Raw genomic sequence first — 25,629 nt, 5'->3', positions numbered from 1 at the left:
AGAAACTTTCTTGCCCAGAAAAGAGAAGCTAGATGTCCTCCCAAAGATATGCTTGCTGTGCATAATCTCCTGGATGATGATATGTTTCCTTCTCTGAAATCATTCAGGTTGCCATCACAATTCCTGTTAGCAGCTGCTCCTGTGAAAGGTCCTTTAGTGTACTCCTGGTTGCGTAAGACAATGGGTCAGAAATGGCTTGCAACCATTTATTTAACCAGGTAAGTTGACTGAGAACACATTCTCATTTACAGCAACGACCTGGGGAATAGTTTCAGGGGAGAGGAGGGGGATGAATGAGCCAATTGTAAGTTGGGGATGATTAGGTGACCATGATGGTATGAGGGCCAGATTGGGAATTTAGCCAGGACACTGGGGTTAACACCCCTACTCTTACAGTAAGTGCAATGGGATCTCTAATGACCTCAAAGGGTCAGGACACCTATTTAACATCCCTTCCAAAAGACAGCACCCTACACAGGGCAGTGTCCCCAATCACTGCCCTGGGGCATTGGGATATTTTTTAGAACCAGAGGAAAGAGTGCCTCCTATTGGCACGACTTCCAGCAGCATCTGATCTCCCATCCAGGGACTGACCAGGACCAACCCTGCTTAGCTTCAGAAGCAAGCCAGCAGTGGGATACAGGGTGGTATGCTGCTGGCCAATGTCCATTGAGGGTGAAGTGATTGGGCCACTAAGCCACAATAGTGCTATTGACCGCTTTGCCACCTTTAAAAATAAGAGGTACACTTTGATGCGTCCACCCACAAAATAAGCATCAAAAGAGAGAAGCAGGAGGAGCAGTTCTGTAATATAGGTTATAATATTTGTTTGGGATCTTATTTTTTTATCAGATTTTATTACAATTTTTTTTTCAGTTTTTAAAATCGTATTTAGCTAATTAGTTGATTTTAGTTTTGCCCCATTGTGGATAATACTGTTTAAGATGTTCCATGTGTCTGAATTATTGGGTTAATTTTGAGCAACAAATTTAAATAAAGATTTTTTTGTAATGGTATAATATGACCTGCAAGTCTTCACATTTTTCTCTCTCTCTCTCTCTCTCTCTCTCTCTCTGTCTCTCTCTCTCTCTCTCTCTCTCTCTCTCACAATAACATCCAAAAAGTATTTTGGCTAGATTGTACAGGCATTTTTGTGCCTTTTATTGGTGTTGGATGGATGGGGAAAGAGTGGACTTTAATTTCTTTATTTGGATAGAATTTAAGTAAGTCAACCTTGACCAAAAATAATCTTATTTTGATCGATTTTACACCCGTTGTTACTCTAAAAATACGTGATGAAAAGACGTTTTGGGGGCTTTAAAACAAATCCTGGGGGAGTATGCCCAGACCCTCCTAAAAGAGGCTTAGCCCCCCTATCCACGAATCTCTAGTGACGTCCCTGACATAGGCCTACTAAAATAATACAATGTTGTGTAGTGGCTTTACTGGTATGCGTCTAAAACAATTAGTTAAGTTTGCCCCACCAAGATTTACATGTTAAAATCAACAGTGACGTGTACAAAGACATTGGTCACAGATACTCACTGTCTTACCCAGCTGCTATCCTATTCAACTGAACTGTAAAGGAGGACAGTGTGTGTGTGTGTGTGTGTGTGTGTGTGTGTGTGTGTGTGTGTGTGTGTGTGTGTGTGTGTGTGTGTGTGTGTGTGTGTGTGTGTGTGTGTGTGTGTGTGTGTGTGTGTGTGTGTGTGTGTGTGTGTGTGTGTGTGTATGCTGCTTATTGTTATCTAAAAAGGTGTTGTAATCCTCTCTCTAGCTGGCTAACAGAGTCAGATCTGGGACATTGACTAGGAAAACATAATACCTTTTTATAATTCAGTTGACTGTATGGGTGTGACAATTTCTTACCGTTTCTACCGATCTGCGTGCCAGTTATGATTTTCGTATGCACATTTTCGTGGGAATAGTTTCATTTATTTTATAAGTCTTCCCATCTCAAAATCATTGTCATGTGATGAATAAAAATGATATCTAAATTAAAATGATTCAAATCTAAAAGTAACTCCTATTGCCATTGGCAACTATGTAAAAATACCCTACAAACATAAAGCCAACAAATGAAAACATTGCAGCCTGCAGTTAGAAAATATCCTGATTAAAAATAAATCACATTGGCTATGCACGGCCTGTCTGCAAGGAACTTGAAACATTGTATCAACTTGGTCCAGCCCAAAGCTTGTGCTAACAAACTTGCCACGTTGTATAAAATGTTCTGGACCCTCAGAGTTTCCCATGCCAGTGAGCTCAGAACAGACACAGCAGTAGGCTATTTGCGTAAGGGATAAGAAGTAATCATGTAGGACTATTTTTATGATGTTTCCACTGGATCAGAGCATGGCATTTTCTTCCCCCTTTCAGGTGGTGTGGTTATGGAAAGGGAGAGAGCTGGAAAGATTTTTCAAATAGGCTACCTTGAGGAACTATTGTCATTCTCAATGGATGTAAAAACAGACTTTGTTTACTTGCTGTTTGGAGGTGAAGGAAAAAATTGCTTTGAGACGCTCCACAGCTAATTAGTGGTGGTGAGTTAAGACAATCTGAAATACTATGGGGACATTGTATAAGCCTACATTTGGGTGCAGGTCAGGTAGCCTAGGCCTACTTCTATGAGTAATCAGGTGCGCGTCCTTACAAAACACAATGACTAAATTGACAAAACTCATAAATGGAATGAAATAAACCAAAATTTGTTTCTCTCAAGTGTAGCCTAGGTTGTGCACTTTGCAAACAACGTGTCCACTCCGACAATGAGAACGGTATAATACTGTAATGGTAATAATATATTGAACGCATTAACAGAAATGATGGTAACCAAACAAACATTGTAGATTAGAAATGAGGGGAATTAACGGGAAATGTACTACTGGTGAGCCATCCCCGTGGCCTCAGCCATGGATTAGTCCACTGAGACAGGTGTCAATCAAGATGTGCCATAAAAAAAAATGTTTTTTTGCAACTGGCTGACAAATAAATGATCTAAAATAATAATAATAATAATAAAATAATGACCAACAGCCTATTGACCAGACAATCGACCAGTCGACTAAAGGGGGTCAGCCCTAGTGTGACCTCTTACCCCATCCTCTAAGCTTCCACCACAGTATTACAGGAGGAAACGTTCAGGACTAACACACACACAGAGTGAATGCATGCGTGATGAAGCGTGTGGTTCTTCCCCGTGGTGTTTTGAACACAGCCCTTCCACCCTGATTGCAGAAGGAGGTGTTTTTTGAGACACCCATCCTGTTGACCACTGCCGGGCACGGGAGGGGGATGTTGGGGGTCCAGAAGAGGATGGAGGGAGGAAGGAAGGTATGCTAAGAAGGCTAATGTGTGGTGAGCGCTTTGGTGCAGTGGCTGCTATGCATCACCATGCAAATTATTTATGGTTGATATCCTTGTCTAACTGTCTGTCTCTTCATCTGCACCTACATTTACATTTACGTCATTTAGCAGACGCTCTTATCCAGAGCGACTTACAAATTGGTGCATTCACCTTATGATATCCAGTGGAACAACCATTTTACAATAGTACATCTATATCTTTTTTTTGGGGGGGGGGGGGTTAGAAGGATTACTATATCCTATCCCAGGTATTCCTTAAAGAGGTGGGGTTTCAGGTGTCTCCGGAAGGTGGTGATTGACTCCACTGTCCTGGCGTCATGAGGGAGCTTGTTCCACCATTGGGGTGCCAGAGCAGCGAACAGTTTTGACTGGGCTGAGCGGGAACTGTGCTTCCGCAGAGGTAAGGAGGCGAGCAGGCCAGAGGTGGATGAGCGCAGTACCCTTCTTTGGGTGTAGGGACTGATCAGAGCCTGAAGGTACGGAGGTGCCGTTCCCCTCACAGCTCCGTAGGCAAGCACCATGGTCTTGTAGCAGATGTGAGCTTCAACTGGAAGCCAGTGGAGTGTGCGGAGGAGCGGGGTGACGTGAGAGAACTTGGGAAGGTTGAACACCAGATGGGCTGCGGCGTTCTGGATGAGTTGTAAGGGTTTAATGGCACAGGCAGGGAGCCCAGCCAACAGCGAGTTGCAGTAATCCAGACGGGAGATGACAAGTGCCTGGATTAGGACCTGCGCCGCTTCCTGTGTAAGGCAGGGTCGTACTCTGTGAATGTTGTAGAGCATGAACCTACAGGATCGGGTCACCGCCTTGATGTTAGCTATCTCTCTATCTCTGATTAGTCTACCCTCTGTTCACTCATTCACTTTCATGACTGGACGGGTTAAAGACAGGGCAGTACAGGAGGGGTGACAATCCCAGGGAGGTTCAGTGGGTTCCTCCCTCCTGCTGTCTGTGTCCATATCTTCCCTCCCTCACTGCACCCTTTCTCACTCCATCTCGCTCTTTTTTCCGTTACTATGGATCTCCCACTGGTCCCGTATGTTCACCTCCTCTGGGCTTGTGGTTTGTGATTCATTTCTGTCTGCGGTAGTTTGTCCATCTCTCTGTGTGACTGTCTAACCACGCTTGACCGCCTCTGACCATATCTGACCATGCTTGACTGCCTCCGACTGTGTGACTGACCGCTGTCTCTTAGTCTGTGGTCAAATATGGGTTTACAGTACGCTCCTCTGTTTATTCATCCATCCTGTTTCTGTGTGTGTGTGTGTGTGTGTGTGTGCGTCTATGTTATTTGTTTCTCCACTTAAAAATCATAAAGAACCGAACACACTTCTCCATAGCTAAGAGTTTCTGCACTGTGGTCATGTTCCCCATTTCCAGTTTCCCGGAGGGAAATTCTATTCCTATTCAATGTTGGGAATATTGAGTCAGGCAGTGAGAGGGCAGCCATTGCTCAGGGGCCTTAGAATAGGGGTCCCATCATTGGAGATGAGGGAAGAGGGTATACCCGACACGCCTGGTGCCCAAATGTATGACGCATGTTGTGCAGCGAGAGTCGAGTGGAGACGTATGGATTCTGTTCAGTCAGTCGTCCTGATAATCCCCTCCCAGCTAGCTAGTTTATAGACGTGGCTAGAAACAATTTGGAACAAATTGGTTACTTTAGCTACTACCGGGGACGTATGATACATCTACCTGCTGGGAAGCAACTCACGTTGGCGAGGACTTGCCTCTTCGCTCGACCATATTGCTTCGTTCCGAGAGACCTGCATGATCACACAGCAGTCTAAATGACCCTTCGACCTACTCAAGGACCTGTACTCAAAGCTAACGCGATCAATAGACCACACACAGCGATAGAACTCTAATCAACTACAGACAAACTAAACCACTCATCTGTCCAGTTAGTGTTCTGATTATTGCATTATATCATGAAGCTGTAGCACCACTATTTTATGTCCACAATAGGTTGTTGTGTATGTTGGGAGACTTATATACACTGAAAGAATGTATAAATGCAACATGCAACATTTTCAAAGATTTGACTGAGTTACAGATCATATAAGGAAATCATTCAATTGAAATACATTCATTCGGCCCTAATCTATGGATTTCACATGACTGGGAATACTGATATGCATCTTTTGGTCACTGATACCTTTTTAAAAAAGGTAGGGGCGTGGATCAGAAAAACAGTCAGTTACTGGTGTGACCGCGATTTGCCTCATGCAGAGCGACACATCTCCTTCCCATAGAGTTGATCAGGCTGTTGATTGTGGCCTGTGGAATGTTGTCTTACTAATCTTCAATGGCTGTGCAAAGTTGCTGGATATTGCCGGGAAATGGAATACGCTGTCGTACATGTTGATCCAGAGCATCCCAAACATGCTCAATGGGTGACATGTCTGAGAATGCAGGCCATGGAAGAACTGGGACATTTTCAGCTTCCAGCAATTGTGCACAGATCCTTGCGACATGGGGCCGTGCATTATCATGCTGAAACATGAGGTGATGGAGGCGGATGAATGGAACAACAATGGGCCTCATGATCTCGTCACTGTATCTCTGTGCATTCAAATTGCCATCGATATAATGCAATTGAGTTCGTTGGCCATAGCTTATGCCTGCCCATACCATAACTCCACCACCACCATGGGGCACTCTGTTCACAATGTTGACATCAGCAAACCACTAGCCCAAACAACACCATACCCGCTGTCTGTATCTGCCTGGTACAGTTGAAACCAGGATTCATCCATGAAGAGCACACTTCTCCCATGTGCCAGTGGCCATCGAAGCTTTTGCCCACAGAAGTCAGTTCCGACACCGAACTGCAGACAGGTCAAGTCCCTGGTGAGGACGATGAGCACGTAGATGAGCTTCCCGGAGCTGGGTTTCTGACAGTTTGTGCAGAAATTGTGCAAACCCACAGTTTCATCAGCTGTCCGGGTGGCTGCTGTCAGATGATCCCGCAGGTGAATAAGCCGAATGTGGAGGTCCTGGGCTGTTGTGTTTACATGCCGGTTGGATGTACTGCCAAATTCTCTAAGACGACGTTGGAGGTGGCTTATGGTAGAGAAATTAACATTAAATTCTCTGGCAACAGTTCTGGTGGACATTTCTGCAGTCAGCATGCCAATTGCACTCTCCCTCAAAACTTGAGGCATCTGTGGCATTGTTGTGTGACAAAACTGCACATTTTAGAGTGGCCTTTTATTGTCCCCAGTACAAGGTGCACCTGTGTAATGATCATGCTGTTTAATCAGCGTCTTGATATGTCACACATGTCAGGTGGATGGATTATCTTGGCAAAGGAGAAATGCTCACTAGCAGGGATGTAACGTTTGAGAGAAATAAGCTTTTTGAGCATATGGAACATTTCCAAGATCTTTTATTTCAGCCCAAGAAACATGGAATCGACATTTTACATGTTGCGTTTATATTTTTGTTTAGTGTAGTTTAAAGAGCCATACTAGCGTGGTCTTATATGTACCGTGAGGTGCAAAACTGATGGTTGTTCCCATGCCACAATGAGGGTGTGTTTTATGTTCATGTTAGTAATTCTCAATAAAGGATTAAAGGCCCACAGCTAAATGAATAAAGAGGAGAAACGAGCAGCCTATCATATCAACTGTTCTGATTGTGTTCAGCTAGCCTTTCCCTGTGGACGCTCACACACACGCACACATGCACACACACGCTATATAAATCCAATTATTAACAGACTTGCGTCCCCCACATATGCACCAACACACACGCATTACCATCCGACACACATTTGACAGGCTTTTGTTTAATAAATTTGCGCTAGCGTGCCTAAACATCTGTCTTCTGTGCTCCTGCTCTAATTCTGCTGAGTCCTAACTCATCTTCAGTACTTCAGCTCTGAGTATCAGAGATACAACACACACTTCTAAATATACACGGACAGACAAGACATTCACGGGAGATATGAAAAGTCTGCGGGAGGTCTATCTCCCGCTAGACATAATCAAACCGACAGAGGGATCAGTGTGTGTGTGTGTGTGTGTGTGCGCGTGCGTGCGTGCGTGCGTGCCAGCGCATGTACACATCAGTGTGTGCTCATGCACATTAGTGACTGTGTGTGTTTTTGTGTGTTACTGACCGTGTGTGTGCGTGACAGTGGCAAGTGAATTGATGCTCTCTGTGTGTAGGTAAGATTAGCAGCAGATTAATCCTCCAGTATCCCATAATCCCTTGCTGATAGATGGCTGCAGATGTTGTGTGATTACAGACCCGCTGAGCTTGTGCAGAACGGACTACTATTTATAGTGAGGCTGTATGTAATCAAACTCACAGTGAATATAGTGCTTCCCAATATACACTCCAGCCACTCCTTCAATGATGGTCTTACATGACATATGTATGCCAACTTTGGATCTGATTTAGTATCTTGTTATTCTGGGCTCACTGTTGTGTGTTGCTGTAGTTTCTACTTGGTTTGTGATGCTTGACTTCCTAGAATCCTTTGCATGTCAGAAGCTGTTATGGGTGGGATTTGGGAGGGAGGGAGGCTGGCTCTTGTCACATTCGTCGTAGGAAGGAGACCAAAGCGCAGCGTGGGTATTGTTCCACATCTTTTATTTTAATGTGCAACTTTGCAAAACAAACAATAAACTACAAACAAAACACAAACCGTGACAAAAGAGTTGCAACATGCACTAACTCAAAATAATCTCCCACAAACACAGGTGGGAAAAACAACTACTTAAATATGATCCCCAATTAGAGACAATGATGACCAGCTGCCTCTAATTGGGGATCATACAAAAATCCCAACATAGAAAAAAGAAACTAGAACCAAAACAACATAGAACTAGATAACCCCCCCCCCCCCCAGTCACGCCCTGACCTACTCTACCATAGAAAATAAGAGCTCTCTATGGTCAGGACGTGACAGTACCCCGGCAAGTGCGGGGCGCTGGCACAGGACAAACTGGGCTGTGAATGAGCACTGGCGACACAGTGCGTAGAGCTGGCGCAGGATATCCTGGACCGAGGAGGCGTACTGTAGACCAGGAGCGCTGAGCCGGCATAAACCGTCCTGGCTGAATGCTCACTTTAGCCCAGCAAATGTGGGGCGCAGGCACAGTGCGCACCGGGCTATGAATGCGCACTGTACATACCGTATAACACGGTGCCTGACTGGTCATGCGCTCCCACAGTAAGCACGGGGAGTTGGCTCAGGTCTAAACCCTGACTCTGCCAATCGTCGTCCCCGAAAACTCACACCCTAAGAGGAGGAGGGATGTTAGGTCTCCTGCTGTATGAGAGATGGTGCTGATGGAAGATGAAGGGTGGTGTGTGTTTCGCTCGGAGTGTGTGTGTTTGGATGTTTGTGGAACACACAGACGCTCTCACAAACTCTGGGTACAGGCTGGAGACGGCCTGGCCCCAGTGGTATTTAAATAGGCACCCTTACCACTCTGTGCATTAACAAGCGGGAGGGGAGGGAGGGAGGGAGGGAGAGAAAGGGGGTATTGGGGAGAGCAAGAGGGAATGAGAGAGACTGATACAGAAAGTCAGTGGTGGTGGGGTGATGTGGTGAAAGAGAGAGAGAAAACAAACCAATTTTGATAAACTCCCATATCTATTGGGTGAAATACCACAGTGTGCCATCACAGCAGCAAGATTTGTGACCAGTTTATTTATTTTCCCTTTTGTACTTTAACTATTTGCAAATCATTACAACACTGTATATATATGACATTTGTAATGTCTTTATTCTTTTGGAACTTCTGTGAGTGTAATGTTTACTGTTAATTTTTATTATTTATTTCACTTTTGTTTATTGTCTACTTCACTTGCTTTGGCAATGTTAACATATGTTTCCCATGCCAATAAAGCCCTTAAATTGAAATTGAATTGAGAGTGTAGGGAGAGAGTGGTGGGAGAGAGAGAGTGGTGGGAGAGAGAGAGTGGTGGGAGAGAGAGAGTGGTGGGAGAGAGAGAGTGGTGGGAGAGAGAGAGTGGGGGGGAGAGAGAGAGTAGTGTGGGAGAGAGAGAGTGGTGGGAGAGAGAGAGTGAGTGAGGATTGTGTCTTTTGACCCTTCTGAACTCTCAGAAACAGCTCAAACAGCTAAATCTCTGATCCCTTTAACAACAATCCAGCTGACCATAGCCCATATTATCATCCATACCTGTTTATTTCTGCTTGGTAAAGTCCATCATAATAAAGCAGATACAGTAGATGAGGAAGGTCAGATCAGGGTCGTGTGTGTGTGTGTGTGTGTCTAAGCGTTCAGCACAAAGGAAATGAGCTGAGAGGGCATTTGATGATTGTAGCCAATCAGAAGGGTGCAGGTGAGATGAGGGGGTTGCCATGGATACATCTCCCCGGGCTGTGACACAGGTGTGCTGGCAGGTGGGCCTGCTGGTCCACGTAGTGGGTACACTCAACTGTACTCCGTACATTGTAATCCTGATGGCTTTGCTGTATATCAAGAAGCCTGTGTGTGTGTGTGTGTGTGTGTGTGTGTGTGTGTGTGTGTGTGTGTGTGTGTGTGTGTGTGTGTGTGTGTTTCTGTGCGTGGAAGGGGAAGGTGATCAGTCTATTAACACACACCAGACTTAGACAGGATTACTAGCAGATTAAATAGAGCGGTGTGTGTGTGTGGACCTGGAGGTACTGAAGCAAAATCTGTAGATCAGGTATGTGTGCTGGTTTGTAAGCTACTTGTGTGTGGGAAATAGGATGAACTGTTTGGAGATTTAAAGGCTCAGGGAGAGTAGCTTTGCTCACTTTCTCTCTCTGTCTCTCTATCTATATATCTCTCTCTGTCTCTCTATCTATATATCTCTCTCTGTCTCTCTATCTCTCTATCTCTCTATCTCTCTATCTCTCTATCTCTCTATCTATCTCTCTATCTCTCTATCTCTCTATCTATCTATCTATCTATCTATCTATCTATCTATCTATCTATCTATCTATCTATCTATCTATCTATCTATCTATCTATCTATCTATCTATCTATCTATCTATCTATCTATCTATCTGTCTGTCTGTCTGTCTGTCTGTCTGTCTGTCTGTCTGTCTGTCTGTCTGTCTGTCTGTCTGTCTGTCTGTCTGTCTGTCTGTCTGTCTGTCTGTCTGTCTGTCTGTCTGTCTGTCTGTCTGTCTGTCTGTCTGTCTGTCTGTCTGTCTGTCTGTCTGTCTGTCTGTCTGTCTGTCTGTCTGTCTGTCTGTCTGTCTGTCTGTCTGTCTGTCTGTCTGTCTGTCTGTCTGTCTGTCTGTCTGTCTGTCTGTCTGTCTGTCTGTCTGTCTGTCTGTCTGTCTGTCTGTCTGTCTGTCTGTCTGTCTGTCTGTCTGTCTGTCTGTCTGTCTGTCTGTCTGTCTGTCTGTCTGTCTGTCTGTCTGTCTGTCTGTCTGTCTGTCTGTCTGTCTGTCTGTCTGTCTGTCTGTCTGTCTGTCTGTCTATGTCTGTCTATCTCTCATCATCTTACTGTCTGTACATATTAGGTCGACAGCCCATAGATGCAGTAGAGGATAAATGAGAATGATTGAGTGAGAGCAATCAGTGTTTGTCTGTGTGTGTATTCTGCTCAAAGTAATTGCCTGTTTATATGATGCACACTGTAGGGAGCAGGAATTAACTGAATTATAATGAAGCTGCTTTCACAGCCAGGTGACAGGTCACCCATCACACTGAGGTGTGTGTGTGTGTATAGGGGCATCTCTTCCCCCTCTCCTACTGAAGGTAAGGTATAATGGACTGTCTGCGGTAGTTTGTTACACTAACAAGCACTCAGCTCTCATCCATTCCCCAGGTGACAGAAAAGGCTATTATTTGTCCACAACACGCAGCACAAACAGGAAACGATGCACTGGGTTAGATACAAAGATACAGAAAGTGGGTGTCCCCCCCCCATCCCCTCTCTCAATCTGCAGACGTTGTTGATCGTCTTTGTCCTGATTTCGTACAGTAATGTCTTTGTCCTACAGTCATATGGCATTACATATCCACTCCTTTTAGATCAGTGAGGATGATGAAACATAGAACAGAGAAAAGTAAGGCTCTCAAATGTATTGTTGTTCACCCACACCCACTCTTCTGTTCAATCTCATGTAGTTATCTAGTGGGCTCTTTCATCCAGTAATTTGAGAGGTATTGTCTGGCTGCTTTTTTGTGTGGGCTGTTGGTTGTGTGTATAGGGACCAGTCTTTGTAGTTTAGCTGTGGTAGTTCCCTTTGGCCCTACAGAATATAGCTTTATGGTCATTTATTCTATGTGAATGCTGTTGTAGTTAACATTATTAGGCCCACTCTCTTATTGGTTGTTGTTTAAGTTGTAACAATGTGATTGGTTGTTGTTGCTGTTGTTCCAGTGTGATTGGTTATTGCTAACGGTCCTCTCTCTGTTCTTTCTAACAGTCATGCGGAGGAACCAGTTTGCGGTGGACGTGTGCTGTAGGAAAGGTTCCCGCAACGCACTGCAGGAACTCTACAACCCCACACAGGTAGAAACCATCTCTGTCTCTCTCTGTCTCTCTCTGTCTCTCTCTGTCTCTCTCTGTCTCTCTCTGTCTCTCTCTCTCTCTGTCTCTGTCTCTGTCTCTCTCTCTCTCTCTGTCTCTCTCTGTAAATATAGACCCCGCTGTTTTAGGCCTGACTCAGAGAGACATTTGAAAGGTGTGACACTGACTGTTTTTAGCCTTGTCCTCCCTTTCCCTCCAAATGGTGTGTGTATAAATGTGTGTGTATGTGTGTGTCACTAAGCCTGGGTCCCCGCTACTCTGTCTTTATTTATTTATTACGTCTGTATGACAACGCCCGCTGCATGATGGACGAGCGCCATGGAAACCTATATTCCGTTACCGTGGCGGTAGTCCCCTTCTGGAAGATGGCTTTATTTAGCGTAACGGTCGATTGCATAGTTAGTATTACACATTTCACTTCTTTTAACTCTTTTTCAGAGCACTGCGTTCTCCCTTTAAGTACAATAAGCTCTGCTTACATTGCTGCAACGTACTGTAACCACAAAACAAATGGTGAAGTACACTGCTCAAAAAAATAAAGGGAACACTAAAATAACACATCCTAGATCTGAATGAATGAAATAATCTTATTAAATACTTTTTTCTTTACATAGTTGAATGTGCTGACAACAAAATCACACAAAAATAATCAATGGAAATCCAATTTATCAACCCATGGAGGTCTGGATTTGGAGTCACACTCAAAATTAAAGTGGAAAACCACACTACAGGCGGATCCAACTTTGATGTAATGTCCTTAAAACAAGTCAAAATGAGGCTCAGTAGTGTGTGTGGCCTCCACGTGCCTGTATGACCTCCCTACAACGCCTGGGCATGCTCCTGATGAGGTGGCGGATGGTCTCCTGAGGGATCTCCTCCCAGACCTGGACTAAAGCATCCGCCAACTCCTGGACAGTCTGTGGTGCAACGTGACGTTGGTGGATGGAGCGAGACAGATGTGCTCAATTGGATTCAGGTCTGAGGAATGGGCGGGCCAGTCCATAGCATCAATGCCTTCCTCTTGCAGGAACTGCTGACACACTCCAGCCACATGAGGTCAAGCATTGTCTTGCATTAGGAGGAATCCAGGGCCAACCGCACCAGCATATGGTCTCACAAGGGGTCTGAGGATCTCATCTCGGTACCTAATGGCAGTCAGGCTACCTCTGGCGAGCACATGGAGGGCTGTGCGGCCCCCCAAAGAAATGCCAACCCACACCATGCCTGACCCACCGTCAAACCGGTCATGCTGGAGGATGTTGCAGGCAGCAGAACGTTCTCCACGGCGTCTCCAGACTCTGTCACGTCTGTCACATGTGCTCAGTGTGAACCTGCTTTCATCTGTGAAGAGCACTGGGCGCCAGTGGCGAATTTGCCAATCTTGGTGTTCTCTGGCAAATGCCAAACATCCTGCACGGTGTTGGGCTGTAAGAACAACCCTCACCTGTGGACGTCGGGCCCTCATACCACCCTCATGGAGTCTGTTTCTGACCGTTTCAGCAGACACATGCACATTTGTGGCCTGCTGGAGGTCATTTTGCAGGGCTCTGGCAGTGCTCCTCCTGCTCCTCCTTGCACAAAGGCGGAGGTAGCGGTCCTGCTGCTGGGTTGTTGCCCTCCTACGGCCTCCTCCACGTCTCCTGATGTACTGGCCTGTCTCCTGGTAGCGCCTCCATGCTCTGGACACTATGCTGACAGACACAGCAAACCTTCTTGCCACAGCTCGCATTGATGTGCCATCCTGGATGAGCTGCACTACGGTGAGCCACTTGTGTGGGTTGTAGACTCCGTCTCATGCTACCTGTCATGCTCTCTCTCTCTCTCTCTCTCTCTCTCTCTCTCTCTCTAACTCTCATAAACTCTCTCTCTCTCTCTCTCATAAACTCTATCTCTCTCATAAACTCCTCTCTCTCTCTCGCATAAACTTCTCTCTCTCTCATAAACTCCTCTCTCTCTCTCGCATAAACTTCTCTCTCTCTCATAAACTCCTCTCTCTCTCACTCTCTCTCATAAACTACTCTCTCTCTCGCATAAACTTCTCTCTCTCTCGCATAAACTTCTCTCTCTCTCTCTCTCTCTCTCTCTCTCTCTCTCTCTCTCTCTCTCTCATAAACTCCTCTCTCTCATAAACGTCTCTCTCTCTCATAAACTCCTCTCTCTCTCTCTCTCTCTCTCTCGCATAAACTTCTCTCTCTCTCATAAACTTCTCTCTCTCTCGCATAAACTTCTCTCTCTCATAAACTCCTCTCTCTCTCTCTCTCTCTCTCTCTCTTGCATAAACTTCTCTCTCTCGCTCATAAACGTCTCTCTCTCTCGCATAAACTTCTCTCTCTCTCATAAACTTCTCTCTCTCTCTCTCTTGCATAAACTTCTCTCTCTCTCTCTCTCTCTCTCTCTCTCTCTCTCTCTCTCTCTCTCCATAAACTCCCCTCTCTCTCTCTCTGCCAACTATTCACCACAGAACACATTGTAAAAGTATACAAGAAGCCATCAAACTGGTGTTTAACAGCTAAGATTAGACCCGGGGCACGTGGACATATATCATTTTCCACCAGGGAGTTTTCCACACCTCCTCACTCATGTAAAGTCCCATTGATATGATATGTGTGAGGTCAAAGGGCAGAGAGGGGTACTGGAGCTAGTGTAAGCCCCAGTGGGGTGTCTGGTGTTGGGGGTAGCGTTTTGGAAGAGGAGCGGGGAGTTGTGGGGTTGAGGGAGGGAGTGGGGGGAGTAGGGGGTCAGAATGACGTAAGAGGTACTGTGCTAGTATGTGTGCCCTGCCACCCACTACCCAATCCTAGAGCGCCTGATTGGTCATGTGACCGCCGATGAGGTACGAGAGGGTAACAAGGTGCCATTGATTGTTGGAATGTCTGACTGGGAAGCTCTCTTTCTCCCGCTCTCTCTCTGTCTCTCCCTCTCTTGCCCTCTCTCCCTCTCTTGCCCTCTCTCCCTCTCTTGCCCTCTCTCCCTCTCTTGCCATCTCTCCGTCTCTAGCCCTCTCTCCCTCTCTTGCCCTCTATGACTCTGTATTTTGGAGGAGATCCAACACAGAGACACACAGCACTGTAGCGAGCGAGAGAGAGCGAGAGAGAGCGAGAGAGAGCGAGAGAGGATGCAATTAAAAACAGAAAGATATGGAGAGGGAAAACAGAAAGAATGACTGAGGATGTTGTGAGAGGGAGAGAGGATAATGAATTGAATCCGAGCTGTGTGTGTATGTTTGTGTGTGTTGTCAGAATGTATTTCAATTGTAAAGTATTTACTGTATGTCTGTAATGTATTTTCCGTGATTTGTCAGACCACAGCGAGACTAGCTGTTGCCATTGGCGGTCAAGTGGTTCCTCTCCCCAGGCACCTCAGCCTCTGAGCTGTCAGCTGTCTCTACAGTTTATACCAGGGCATCTTAGTAACCTCAATACCAGCTCTACCGTCTGTAACCCAGGACTACACACACACACGCACACACGCACGCACGCACGCACGCACGCACGCACGCACGCACGCACAACCACACGACCATCACGTTGCAATGCTCCCTTCATCTCTGCTGCGGCTCAAGTCACCAGTTATGTGACTGATCAGATGTGCTCCATTGGATTCAGGCCAGGAGACACAGGCCTTCATTCCCATACGGGTTAATAGTTCCACCTCCTGTATGGTAATACCTTCTTCCCAGGCTGATGAGTACTGCAGATTATATACACTCAGAATACTGTCATTACCAACCCAGGGCCTACCAGCTAAATGCTGACGCAGAGATCTGGCTGGGATGTTGGGAAGGGTGCTGTATGCATGCAGATATCAGTTGCACAGCCCCCTGGCTGGGACATAACTGGGATGAATGGAACTGTGCTATTGTGAGCTGTAATGTGGTGTTAGTGGAGCGGAGGAGAATGATAACACGTGTGCTGTCTGTGTAGACATCAGATGAAACCTGTCTGGGCAGTAGCAGAGGAACAGAGAGAGCTGTCTGTGTAGACATCAGATGAAACCTGTCTGGGCAGTAGCAGAGGAACAGAGAGAGCTGTCTGTGTAGACATCAGATGAAACCTGTCTGGGCAGTAGCAGAGGAACAGAGAGAGCTGTCTGTGTAGACATCAGATGAAACCTGTCTGGGCAGTAGCAGAGGAACAGAGAGAGCTGTCTGTGTAGACATCAGATGAAACCTGTCTGGGCAGTAGCAGAGGAACAGAGAGAGCTGTCTGTGTAGACATCAGATGAAACCTGTCTGGGCAGTAGCAGAGGAACAGAGAGAGCTGTCTGTGTAGACATCAGATGAAACCTGTCTGGGCAGTAGCAGAGGAACAGAGAGAGCTGTCTGTGTAGACATCAGATGAAACCTGTCTGGGCAGTAGCAGAGGAACAGAGAGAGCTGTCTGTGTAGACATCAGATGAAACCTGTCTGGGCAGTAGCAGAGGAACAGAGAGAGCTGTCTGTATTAACCCTTTAGGCAGTACTAGGAGCTTATATAGTTTTTCGTTGAATATTCTGTGTGTGTGTGTGTGTGTGTGTGTGTGTGTGTGTGTGTGTGTGTGTGTGTGTGTGTGTGTGTGTGTGGCCTTCATGTCATTGGTTTAGACAGCTTCATCTTTAAACAGATGCTGTGTTTACCCCTCTAACACTGCTCTGGTTGGATTCTCAAACCTCCCCTGGCTGGTTTTGGTTGGATGATTGGACGCTGGGCTAAAAATGTTGACGACTGAAGAGGCATGTACAGTGCAGCATGGAACAGGATGAGAGAGAGGCAGATTTGGAGCCTGCGGTTTACATGATGTCGTGGCACAAGTCTTCTATCCTGTTCTCCTCAATGAGAGAGTGGCCTGTCAGTATAGATGTCCCCCAGCTCCACTTATCTATCTCTCTCTCTCTCTCTCTCTCTCTCTCTCTCTCTCTCTCTCTCTCTCTCTCTCTCTCTCTCTCCGCTGCTGTTGAATCACAGCAACGTTGCATCAGTCAAATATGATACCAACCAATTGTCTTTCTCATACCAGTGGTGTGCTTGCATTTGTGTTCTCACGGTGGTTGGTGAAAGCAGACAGTCTACAGTCCTCCTCCCTGGAAGTAGATCTATCGTCTGTGAGGGCAAGACTCAACAGGCACACAGGGGAAAGTCTCTCACCTGAACACAACAAATGACCACCACACCCCAACCTAGCCTAGCCTGGAGCAGATTACACACATACAAACACATACTGACTGGCTCAACGTCATAGCACTGTTTTGTGTACTCGTACAGTACCTTTGTACAGTGTAAGCCTCAGTATGGTAAAAACAGGCTTAGGTCTCTATTCTGTTCTGTAATGCACTTTAATGATAGTTACTCATCATGGTTTCTCTACGTATACAGTATACTTTCCAACTGAAGCAAAGTTTAGCCAATAGAAAGAGACCTGTGTGTGTGTGTGTGTGGAGATGTTGATAGCTCAGGGAAAGTGGGAGCAGTTTGTCATTATCCTCTCTGTATTGCTATAATTAGGACTTCCTCTTTCCCTGCCTCTGTGTGCGTCTTACATACTTACACACACACTCCGGTCCACTCCATCAGTATAGCGTTGTTTATACTCACATACTCTGTCCGGTGGTGTGTTACACTTTTTAACAATCACTTTGGCACTAATTTCAGAACCTTGTGGTCATTTTTCAAAACTCTAGGCACAAAACTCAAAAAGGTCATCACTTGCATTGTGCATTTATATCTTTAAAGGAACTTTGCACTTGCAGAATCATCGGTTCAAATAACTTATTTATCATGAAATACCATAGGAAGATTCATTTAGATCACCCACACACAAGATACCGATAGTTTCACTGTGGAGTTGTTCGTACAATCATTAAATATTGTAGTACAAAATATGTGATACATGTTTCATTACGCTACTACATGTAAATACATCACTGTAAAAGGACTAGTAGAGAGAATACTACAGACACAGTGGAATCATTGAACAAAATATGAAATGTATTGATGAAATACAATAAAATCACAACATAGGTTTCTTTGAATCAAAGCAAAAATAATTAGTTACAAAAAAAGAAAAAACAGTAAAAGGTGAACTGCAGTGTTCCTCACCTGGCTTACTGTAAAAAGCTAAACAAAAGATTGATTACTGTGCTTCTATATTCTATATTCAACTGCAGTGTTCCTCACCTGGTTTACTGTTAAAAACAAAACAAAAGATTGATTACTGTGCTTCTATATTCTATATTCAACTGCAGTGTTCCTCACCTGGTTTACTGTTAAAAACAAAACAAAAGATTGATTACTGTGCTTCTATATTCTATATTCAACTGCAGTGTTCCTCACCTGGTTTACTGTAAAAAACAAAACAAAAGATTGATTACTGTACTTCTATATTCTATATTCAACTGCAGTGTTCCTCACCTGGCTTACTGTAAAAAACAAAACAAAAGATTGATTACTGTGCTTCTATATTCTATATTCAACTGCAGTGTTCCTCACCTGGCTTACTGTAAAAAGCTAAACAAAAGATTGATTACTGTGCTTCTATATTCTATATTCAACTGCAGTGTTCCTCACCTGGTTTACTGTAAAAAACAAAACAAAAGATTGATTACTGTGCTTCTATATTCTATATTCAACTGCAGTGTTCCTCACCTGGCTTACTGTAAAAAGCAAAACAAAAGATTGATTACTGTGCTTCTATATTCTATATTCAACTGCAGTGTTCCTCACCTGGCTTACTGTAAAAAGCAAAACAAAAGATTGATTACTGTGCTTCTATATTCTATATTCAACTGCAGTGTTCCTCACCTGGTTTACTGTTAAAAACAAAACAAAAGATTGATTACTGTACTTCTATATTCTATATTCAACTGCAGTGTTCCTCACCTGGCTTACTGTTAAAAGCAAAACAAAAGATTGATTACTGTACTTCTATATTCTATATTCAACTGCAGTGTTCCTCACCTGGTTTACTGTTAAAAACAAAACAAAAGATTGATTACTGTGCTTCTATATTCTATATTCACCTGCAGTGTTCCTCACCTGGTTTACTGTTAAAAGCTAAACAAAAGATTGATTACTGTGCTTCTATATTCTATATTCAACTGCAGTGTTCCTCACCTGGCTTACTGTAAAAAGCAAAACAAAAGATTGATTACTGTGCTTCTATATTCTATATTCAACTGCAGTGTTCCTCACCTGGTTTACTGTTAAAAACAAAACAAAAGATTGATTACTGTACTTCTATATTCTATATTCAACTGCAGTGTTCCTCACCTGGCTTACTGTTAAAAGCTAAACAAAAGATTGATTACTGTGCTTCTATATTCTATATTCAACTGCAGTGTTCCTCACCTGGTTTACTGTTAAAAGCAAAACAAAAGATTGATTACTGTGCTTCTATATTCTATATTCAACTGCAGTGTTCCTCACCTGGTTTACTGTAAAAAGCTAAACAAAAGATTGATTACTGTGCTTCTATATTCTATATTCAACTGCAGTGTTCCTCACCTGGTTTACTGTAAAAAGCAAAACAAAAGATTGATTACTGTGCTTCTATATTCTATATTCAACTGCAGTGTTCCTCACCTGGCTTACTGTAAAAAGCAAAACAAAAGATTGATTACTGTGCTTCTATATTCTATATTCAACTGCAGTGTTCCTCACCTGGCTTACTGTAAAAAGCTAAACAAAAGATTGATTACTGTGCTTCTATATTCTATATTCAACTGCAGTGTTCCTCACCTGGTTTACTGTTAAAAACAAAACAAAAGATTGATTACTGTACTTCTATATTCTATATTCAACTGCAGTGTTCCTCACCTGGCTTACTGTTAAAAGCAAAACAAAAGATTGATTACTGTACTTCTATATTCTATATTCAACTGCAGTGTTCCTCACCTGGTTTACTGTTAAAAGCAAAACAAAAGATTGATTACTGTGCTTCTATATTCTATATTCACCTGCAGTGTTCCTCACCTGGTTTACTGTTAAAAGCTAAACAAAAGATTGATTACTGTGCTTCTATATTCTATATTCAACTGCAGTGTTCCTCACCTGGCTTACTGTAAAAAGCAAAACAAAAGATTGATTACTGTGCTTCTATATTCTATATTCAACTGCAGTGTTCCTCACCTGGTTTACTGTTAAAAACAAAACAAAAGATTGATTACTGTACTTCTATATTCTATATTCAACTGCAGTGTTCCTCACCTGGCTTACTGTTAAAAGCAAAACAAAAGATTGATTACTGTACTTCTATATTCTATATTCAACTGCAGTGTTCCTCACCTGGTTTACTGTTAAAAACAAAACAAAAGATTGATTACTGTGCTTCTATATTCTATATTCAACTGCAGTGTTCCTCACCTGGTTTACTGTTAAAAGCTAAACAAAAGATTGATTACTGTGCTTCTATATTCTATATTCAACTGCAGTGTTCCTCACCTGGTTTACTGTAAAAAGCTAAACAAAAGATTGATTACTGTACTTCTATATTCTATATTCAACTGCAGTGTTCCTCACCTGGTTTACTGTAAAAAACAAAACAAAAGATTGATTACTGTGCTTCTATATTCTATATTCAACTGCAGTGTTCCTCACCTGGCTTACTGTAAAAAGCAAAACAAAAGATTGATTACTGTGCTTCTATATTCTATATTCAACTGCAGTGTTCCTCACCTGGCTTACTGTAAAAAGCTAAACAAAAGATTGATTACTGTGCTTCTATATTCTATATTCAACTGCAGTGTTCCTCACCTGGTTTACTGTAAAAAGCTAAACAAAAGATTGATTACTGTGCTTCTATATTCTATATTCAACTGCAGTGTTCCTCACCTGGCTTACTGTAAAAAACAAAACAAAAGATTGATTACTGTGCTTCTATATTTCCATCAACCCTGTCTTGTGGATTTGACCATAGGTTCTCATCCACATCACAATGGATGTTTTCATTAGCCAAACATCTTGGGAAGAATCTTCAGGCGAATCCAGGCCTGACACTGGTCTGCCGTGATGTCATTGCATGCGTCATCCATGGCCTGGAGAAGGGTGGCTTGTTCGTGAGGGAGCCTATCATATACCTTCCACTTCCATGTGGAGAAAAATTCCTCAATCGGGTGAAAGAAAGGAGAGTATGGGGGTAAGTACAGGGTGGTAAATTGTGGATGGGCCTGAAACCATGCTTGCACCATTTGAGCATGGTGGAACCTGACATTATCCCACACAATGACATAGGTCATGCCATCAGCTCTACAGACCTGATTTAGCCCATCAAGGAAGGTTACATTCAAACAGCGAATCATGTGGCTGCCTGCAACTCAATATATAGAGTATATAGAGTAGAGAGCTTTAGGTGTTGTTCGACCAAACATTAGAACGGACAAGATGAGTAATCTAAGCAACTTTGACCGTGGTATGATTGTTGATGCAACAAATGGTGATTCCAGCATCTCAGAAACAGCTGCCTTCCTGGGATTTTTACGCACTACAGTCTCTACAGTTTACAGAGAATGGTGCGATAAACAAAACACATTCAGTGAGCGGCAGTTCTGTGGACAAAAACAACTTGTTAATGAGAGAGGTCAGAGGAGAATGTCCAGACTCATTCAAGCTAACAGAAAGGCCACAAATGCTCAAATAACAGCTGTTTAAAACAGTGGTGTGCAGAAGGGCATCTCTTAATGTACAACACCGTGAATAATTCAGGCTGTTGTGGAGGCAAAAGGGGGTCCTACCCAGTACTAGATAGGTGTGCCTAATAAAGTGAGTGTACAGTAATGTCAAATCTGAAAACATGGTCTGGAAAAGTGGTACATGGGACCATAGAAACAGTGTCTGATAAAGAATGATGATGAAATATTACATCCATAGATAATGTAGTCCAATTGGTTCATGTTCCACGGTAATGGTGTCAATGGATCTCGTTATCCTGAAGCTTTCATGATCTAAACATGGAATATTGTTTGTCAGTTTCCATAAAACTATGCATTAAGAGTAATGCAACAGTTACTCATCATTTTGATCAGTTGTATATATTGATAGTTAGATCATTGTAATGAAATGAATAGACAGTCATCTCAGATGTACTGTGTGAATTGTATTTTGAAATGGTAATACTTTGATATTAAGTTGTGTCATTTTGAACAGGTGATTTTAGTTCAATGAACAAATTATCTTAACTTTATGTGTATTGTATCCAAGCAATTGGAAAAAAGTGTTAGTTTAGAAAAATGTGCATTTTGATCATTGGTTGTGAGTTTTGTGTCTACAGTTTTGAAAAATGACATAAAGGTTATGAAATTAGTGACAAAGTGATTGTAAAAAAGTGCAGGTATGTAGTTTTAGGCTTCACCAGAGCTGTAGATACTATACACCTGTCATGTCTCTGGTCCTCTGGTAGACTGTAGATACTATACACCTGTCATGTCTCTGGTCCTCTGGTAGACTGTAGATACTATACACCTGTCATGTCTCTGGTCCTCTGGTAGACTGTAGATACTATACACCTGTCATGTCTCTGGTCCTCTGGTAGACTGTAGATACTATACACCTGTCATGTCTCTGGTCCTCTGGTAGACTGTAGATACTGTACACCTGTCATGTCTCTGGTCCTCTGGTAGACTGTAGATACTGTATACCTGTCATGTCTCTGGTCCTCTGGTAGACTGTAGATACTATACACCTGTCATGTCTCTGGTCCTCTGGTAGACTGTAGATACTGTACACCTGTCATGTCTCTGGTCCTCTGGTAGACTGTAGATACTATACACCTGTCATGTCTCTGGTCCTCTGGTAGACTGTAGATACTATACACCTGTCATGTCTCTGGTCCTCTGGTAGACTGTAGATACTGTACACCTGTCATGTCTCTGGTCCTCTGGTAGACTGTAGATACTGTACACCTGTCATGTCTCTGGTCCTCTGGTAGACTGTAGATACTGTACACCTGTCATGTCTCTGGTCCTCTGGTAGACTGTAGATACTATACACCTGTCATGTCTCTGGTCCTCTGGTAGACTGTAGATACTATACACCTGTCATGTCTCTGGTCCTCTGGTAGACTGTAGATACTGTACACCTGTCATGTCTCTGGTCCTCTGGTAGACTGTAGATACTGTACACCTGTCATGTCTCTGGTCCTCTGGTAGACTGTAGATACTATACACCTGTCATGTCTCTGGTCCTCTGGTAGACTGTAGATACTATACACCTGTCATGTCTCTGGTCCTCTGGTAGACTGTAGATACTGTATACCTGTCATGTCTCTGGTCCTCTGGTAGACTGGAAGCAGTGGAAAAATACTGGGTTTATTTTCACAGGAGCTCCCTCTCACTTTCTCTCTCTCTTTCTCTCTCTCTTTCTCTCTCTCTCTGGTTTTATTTCCCCTGAGAACCTGTCTCTATTATCTGGTTACATGTATTTAGTGTCAGTGTGGCATGGAGAGATGGGATAGTGGAGGTATTAGATATCCCCTTATCTAAATCGGCCATCTCAGGGTGTGGTGTCAGTGTCACCTCACTTAGTACTTGTGTGTGTGTGTGTGTGTGTGTGTGTGTGTGTGTGTGTGTGTGTGTGTGTGTGTGTGTGTGTGTGTGTGTGTGTGTGTGTGTGTGTGTGTGTGTGTGGTGTGTGTATATGTACCTGTGTTGTCTGGACAGAGCCAGTGGAAACTTCCTGTGTTGTGCTGCTGCCATAGACATTGCTCCTTTTCAACAGAGCTTCCTCTCCCTCTCCTCTTCTCTCCTCTCTTCTTTCCTCACTCCCATCTTTTCCTCTCTGCCCTCACATGGGATTTCACTGACCTGAAGCCTTGTTACACTATTTCTCTGGAAGAGGGTTGCAGGCAACTCTCTGTCTGGTCTTTTAAATATTTTAATTTTTTATTTAACTTAAATTTAACTATTTATTTCTCTGTCTGGTCTTGCTCCTCATAAATGGCATAATGGAAAACTCATACCGCCTGGTCTGCCCTCTGTGGAAAATATGATTTTACCCCATAAAACAGTAACCTTGTCAGGGTTTATAGTGTGTGTGTGGCCACAGAGCAGTGTTCATATCAGGTGGTTCCTGGTTCTATAATACAGAGAGAGGGAAGAGAGGAGGGGGAGTTACAGGTGGTTCCTGGTTCTATAATACAGAGAGAGGGAAGAGAGGAGGGGGAGTTACAGGTGGTTCCTGGTTCTATAATACAGAGAGAGGGAAGAGAGGAGGGGGAGTTACAGGTGGTTCCTGGTTCTATAATACAGAGAGAGGGAAGAGAGGAGGGGGAGTTACAGGTGGTTCCTGGTTCTATAATACAGAGAGAGGGAAGAGAGGAGGGGGAGTTACAGGTAGTTCCTGGTTCTATAATACAGAGAGAGAGGGAAGAGAGGAGGGGGAGTTACAGGTGGTTCCTGGTTCTATAATACAGAGAGAGGGAAGAGAGGAGGGGGAGTTACAGGTGGTTCCTGGTTCTATAATACAAAGAGAGAGAAGAGAGGAGGGGGAGTTACAGGTGGTTCCTGGTTCTATAATACAGAGAGAGGGAAGAGAGGAGGGGGAGTTACAGGTGGTTCCTGGTTCTATAATACAGAGAGAGGGAAGAGAGGAGGGGGAGTTACAGGTGGTTCCTGGTTCTATAATACAGAGAGAGGGAAGAGAGGAGGGGGAGTTACAGGTGGTTGCTGGTTCTATAATACAGAGAGAGAGGGAAGAGAGGAAGGGGAGTTACAGGTGGTTCCTGGTTCTATAATACAGAGAGAGAGGGAAGAGAGGAGGGGGAGTTACAGGTGGTTCCTGGTTCTATAATACAGAGAGAGGGAAGAGAGGAGGAGGAGTTACAGGTGGTTCCTGGTTCTATAATACAGAGAGAGAGGGAAGAGAGGAGGGGGAATTACAGGTGGTTCCTGGTTCTATAATACAGAGAGAGAGGGAAGAGAGGAGGGGGAGTTACAGGTGGTTCCTGGTTCTATAATACAGAGAGAGAGGGAAGAGAGGAGGGGGAGTTACAGGTGGTTCCTGGTTCTATAATACAGAGAGAGAGGGAAGAGAGGAGGAGGAGTTACAGGTGGTTCCTGGTTCTATAATACAGAGAGAGAGGGAAGAGAGGAGGGGGAGTTACAGGTGGTTCCTGGTTCTATAATACAGAGAGAGGGAAGAGAGGAGGAGGAGTTACAGGTGGTTCCTGGTTCTATAATACAGAGAGAGGGAAGAGAGGAGGGGGAGTTACAGGTGGTTCCTGGTTCTATAATACAGAGAGAGGGAAGAGAGGAGGGGGAGTTACAGGTGGTTCCTGGTTCTATAATACAGAGAGAGAGGGAAGAGAGGAGGGGGAGTTACAGGTGGTTCCTGGTTCTATAATACAGAGAGAGGGAAGAGAGGAGGAGGAGTTACAGGTGGTTCCTGGTTCTATAATACAGAGAGAGGGAAGAGAGGAGGGGGAGTTACAGGTGGTTCCTGGTTCTATAATACAGAGAGAGAGGGAAGAGAGGAGGGGGAATTACAGGTGGTTCCTGGTTCTATAATACAGAGAGAGAGGGAAGAGAGGAGGGGGAGTTACAGGTGGTTCCTGGTTCTATAATACAAAGAGAGAGAAGAGAGGAGGGGGAGTTACAGGTAGTTCCTGGTTCTATAATACAGAGAGAGGGAAGAGAGGAGGGGGAGTTACAGGTGGTTCCTGGTTCTATAATACAGAGAGAGAGGGAAGAGAGGAGGGGGAATTACAGGTGGTTCCTGGTTCTATAATACAGAGAGAGAGAGGGAAGAGAGGAGGGGGAGTTACAGGTGGTTCCTGGTTCTATAATACAAAGAGAGAGAAGA

At 44.0% G+C, this 25,629-nt stretch overlaps 1 protein-coding gene across 2 annotated transcripts in view; it reads left to right on the top strand.

Annotated features, from left to right (window-relative positions):
- LOC106609345 (carbohydrate sulfotransferase 11) overlaps positions 1-25,629 on the top strand; it is a 77,212-nt gene that overhangs the window by 32,770 nt on the left and 18,813 nt on the right. For both annotated transcript variants that reach the window (XM_082977712.1, XM_014208078.3), the window contains exon 2: positions 11,760-11,845. In XM_082977712.1, the coding sequence (XP_082833838.1) occupies positions 11,760-11,845 (86 nt within the window). The remainder of the gene's footprint in view (positions 1-11,759; positions 11,846-25,629) is intronic.

This window comes from Salmo salar, chromosome 07 (assembly GCF_965601325.2).
Source record: "Salmo salar chromosome 07, fSalSal1, whole genome shotgun sequence".
Taxonomy (NCBI): Eukaryota; Metazoa; Chordata; class Actinopteri; order Salmoniformes; family Salmonidae; genus Salmo; species Salmo salar.
The sequence above is the reverse complement of the archived record's forward strand: the minus strand, read 5'-3'. Positions and strand labels throughout refer to the sequence as shown.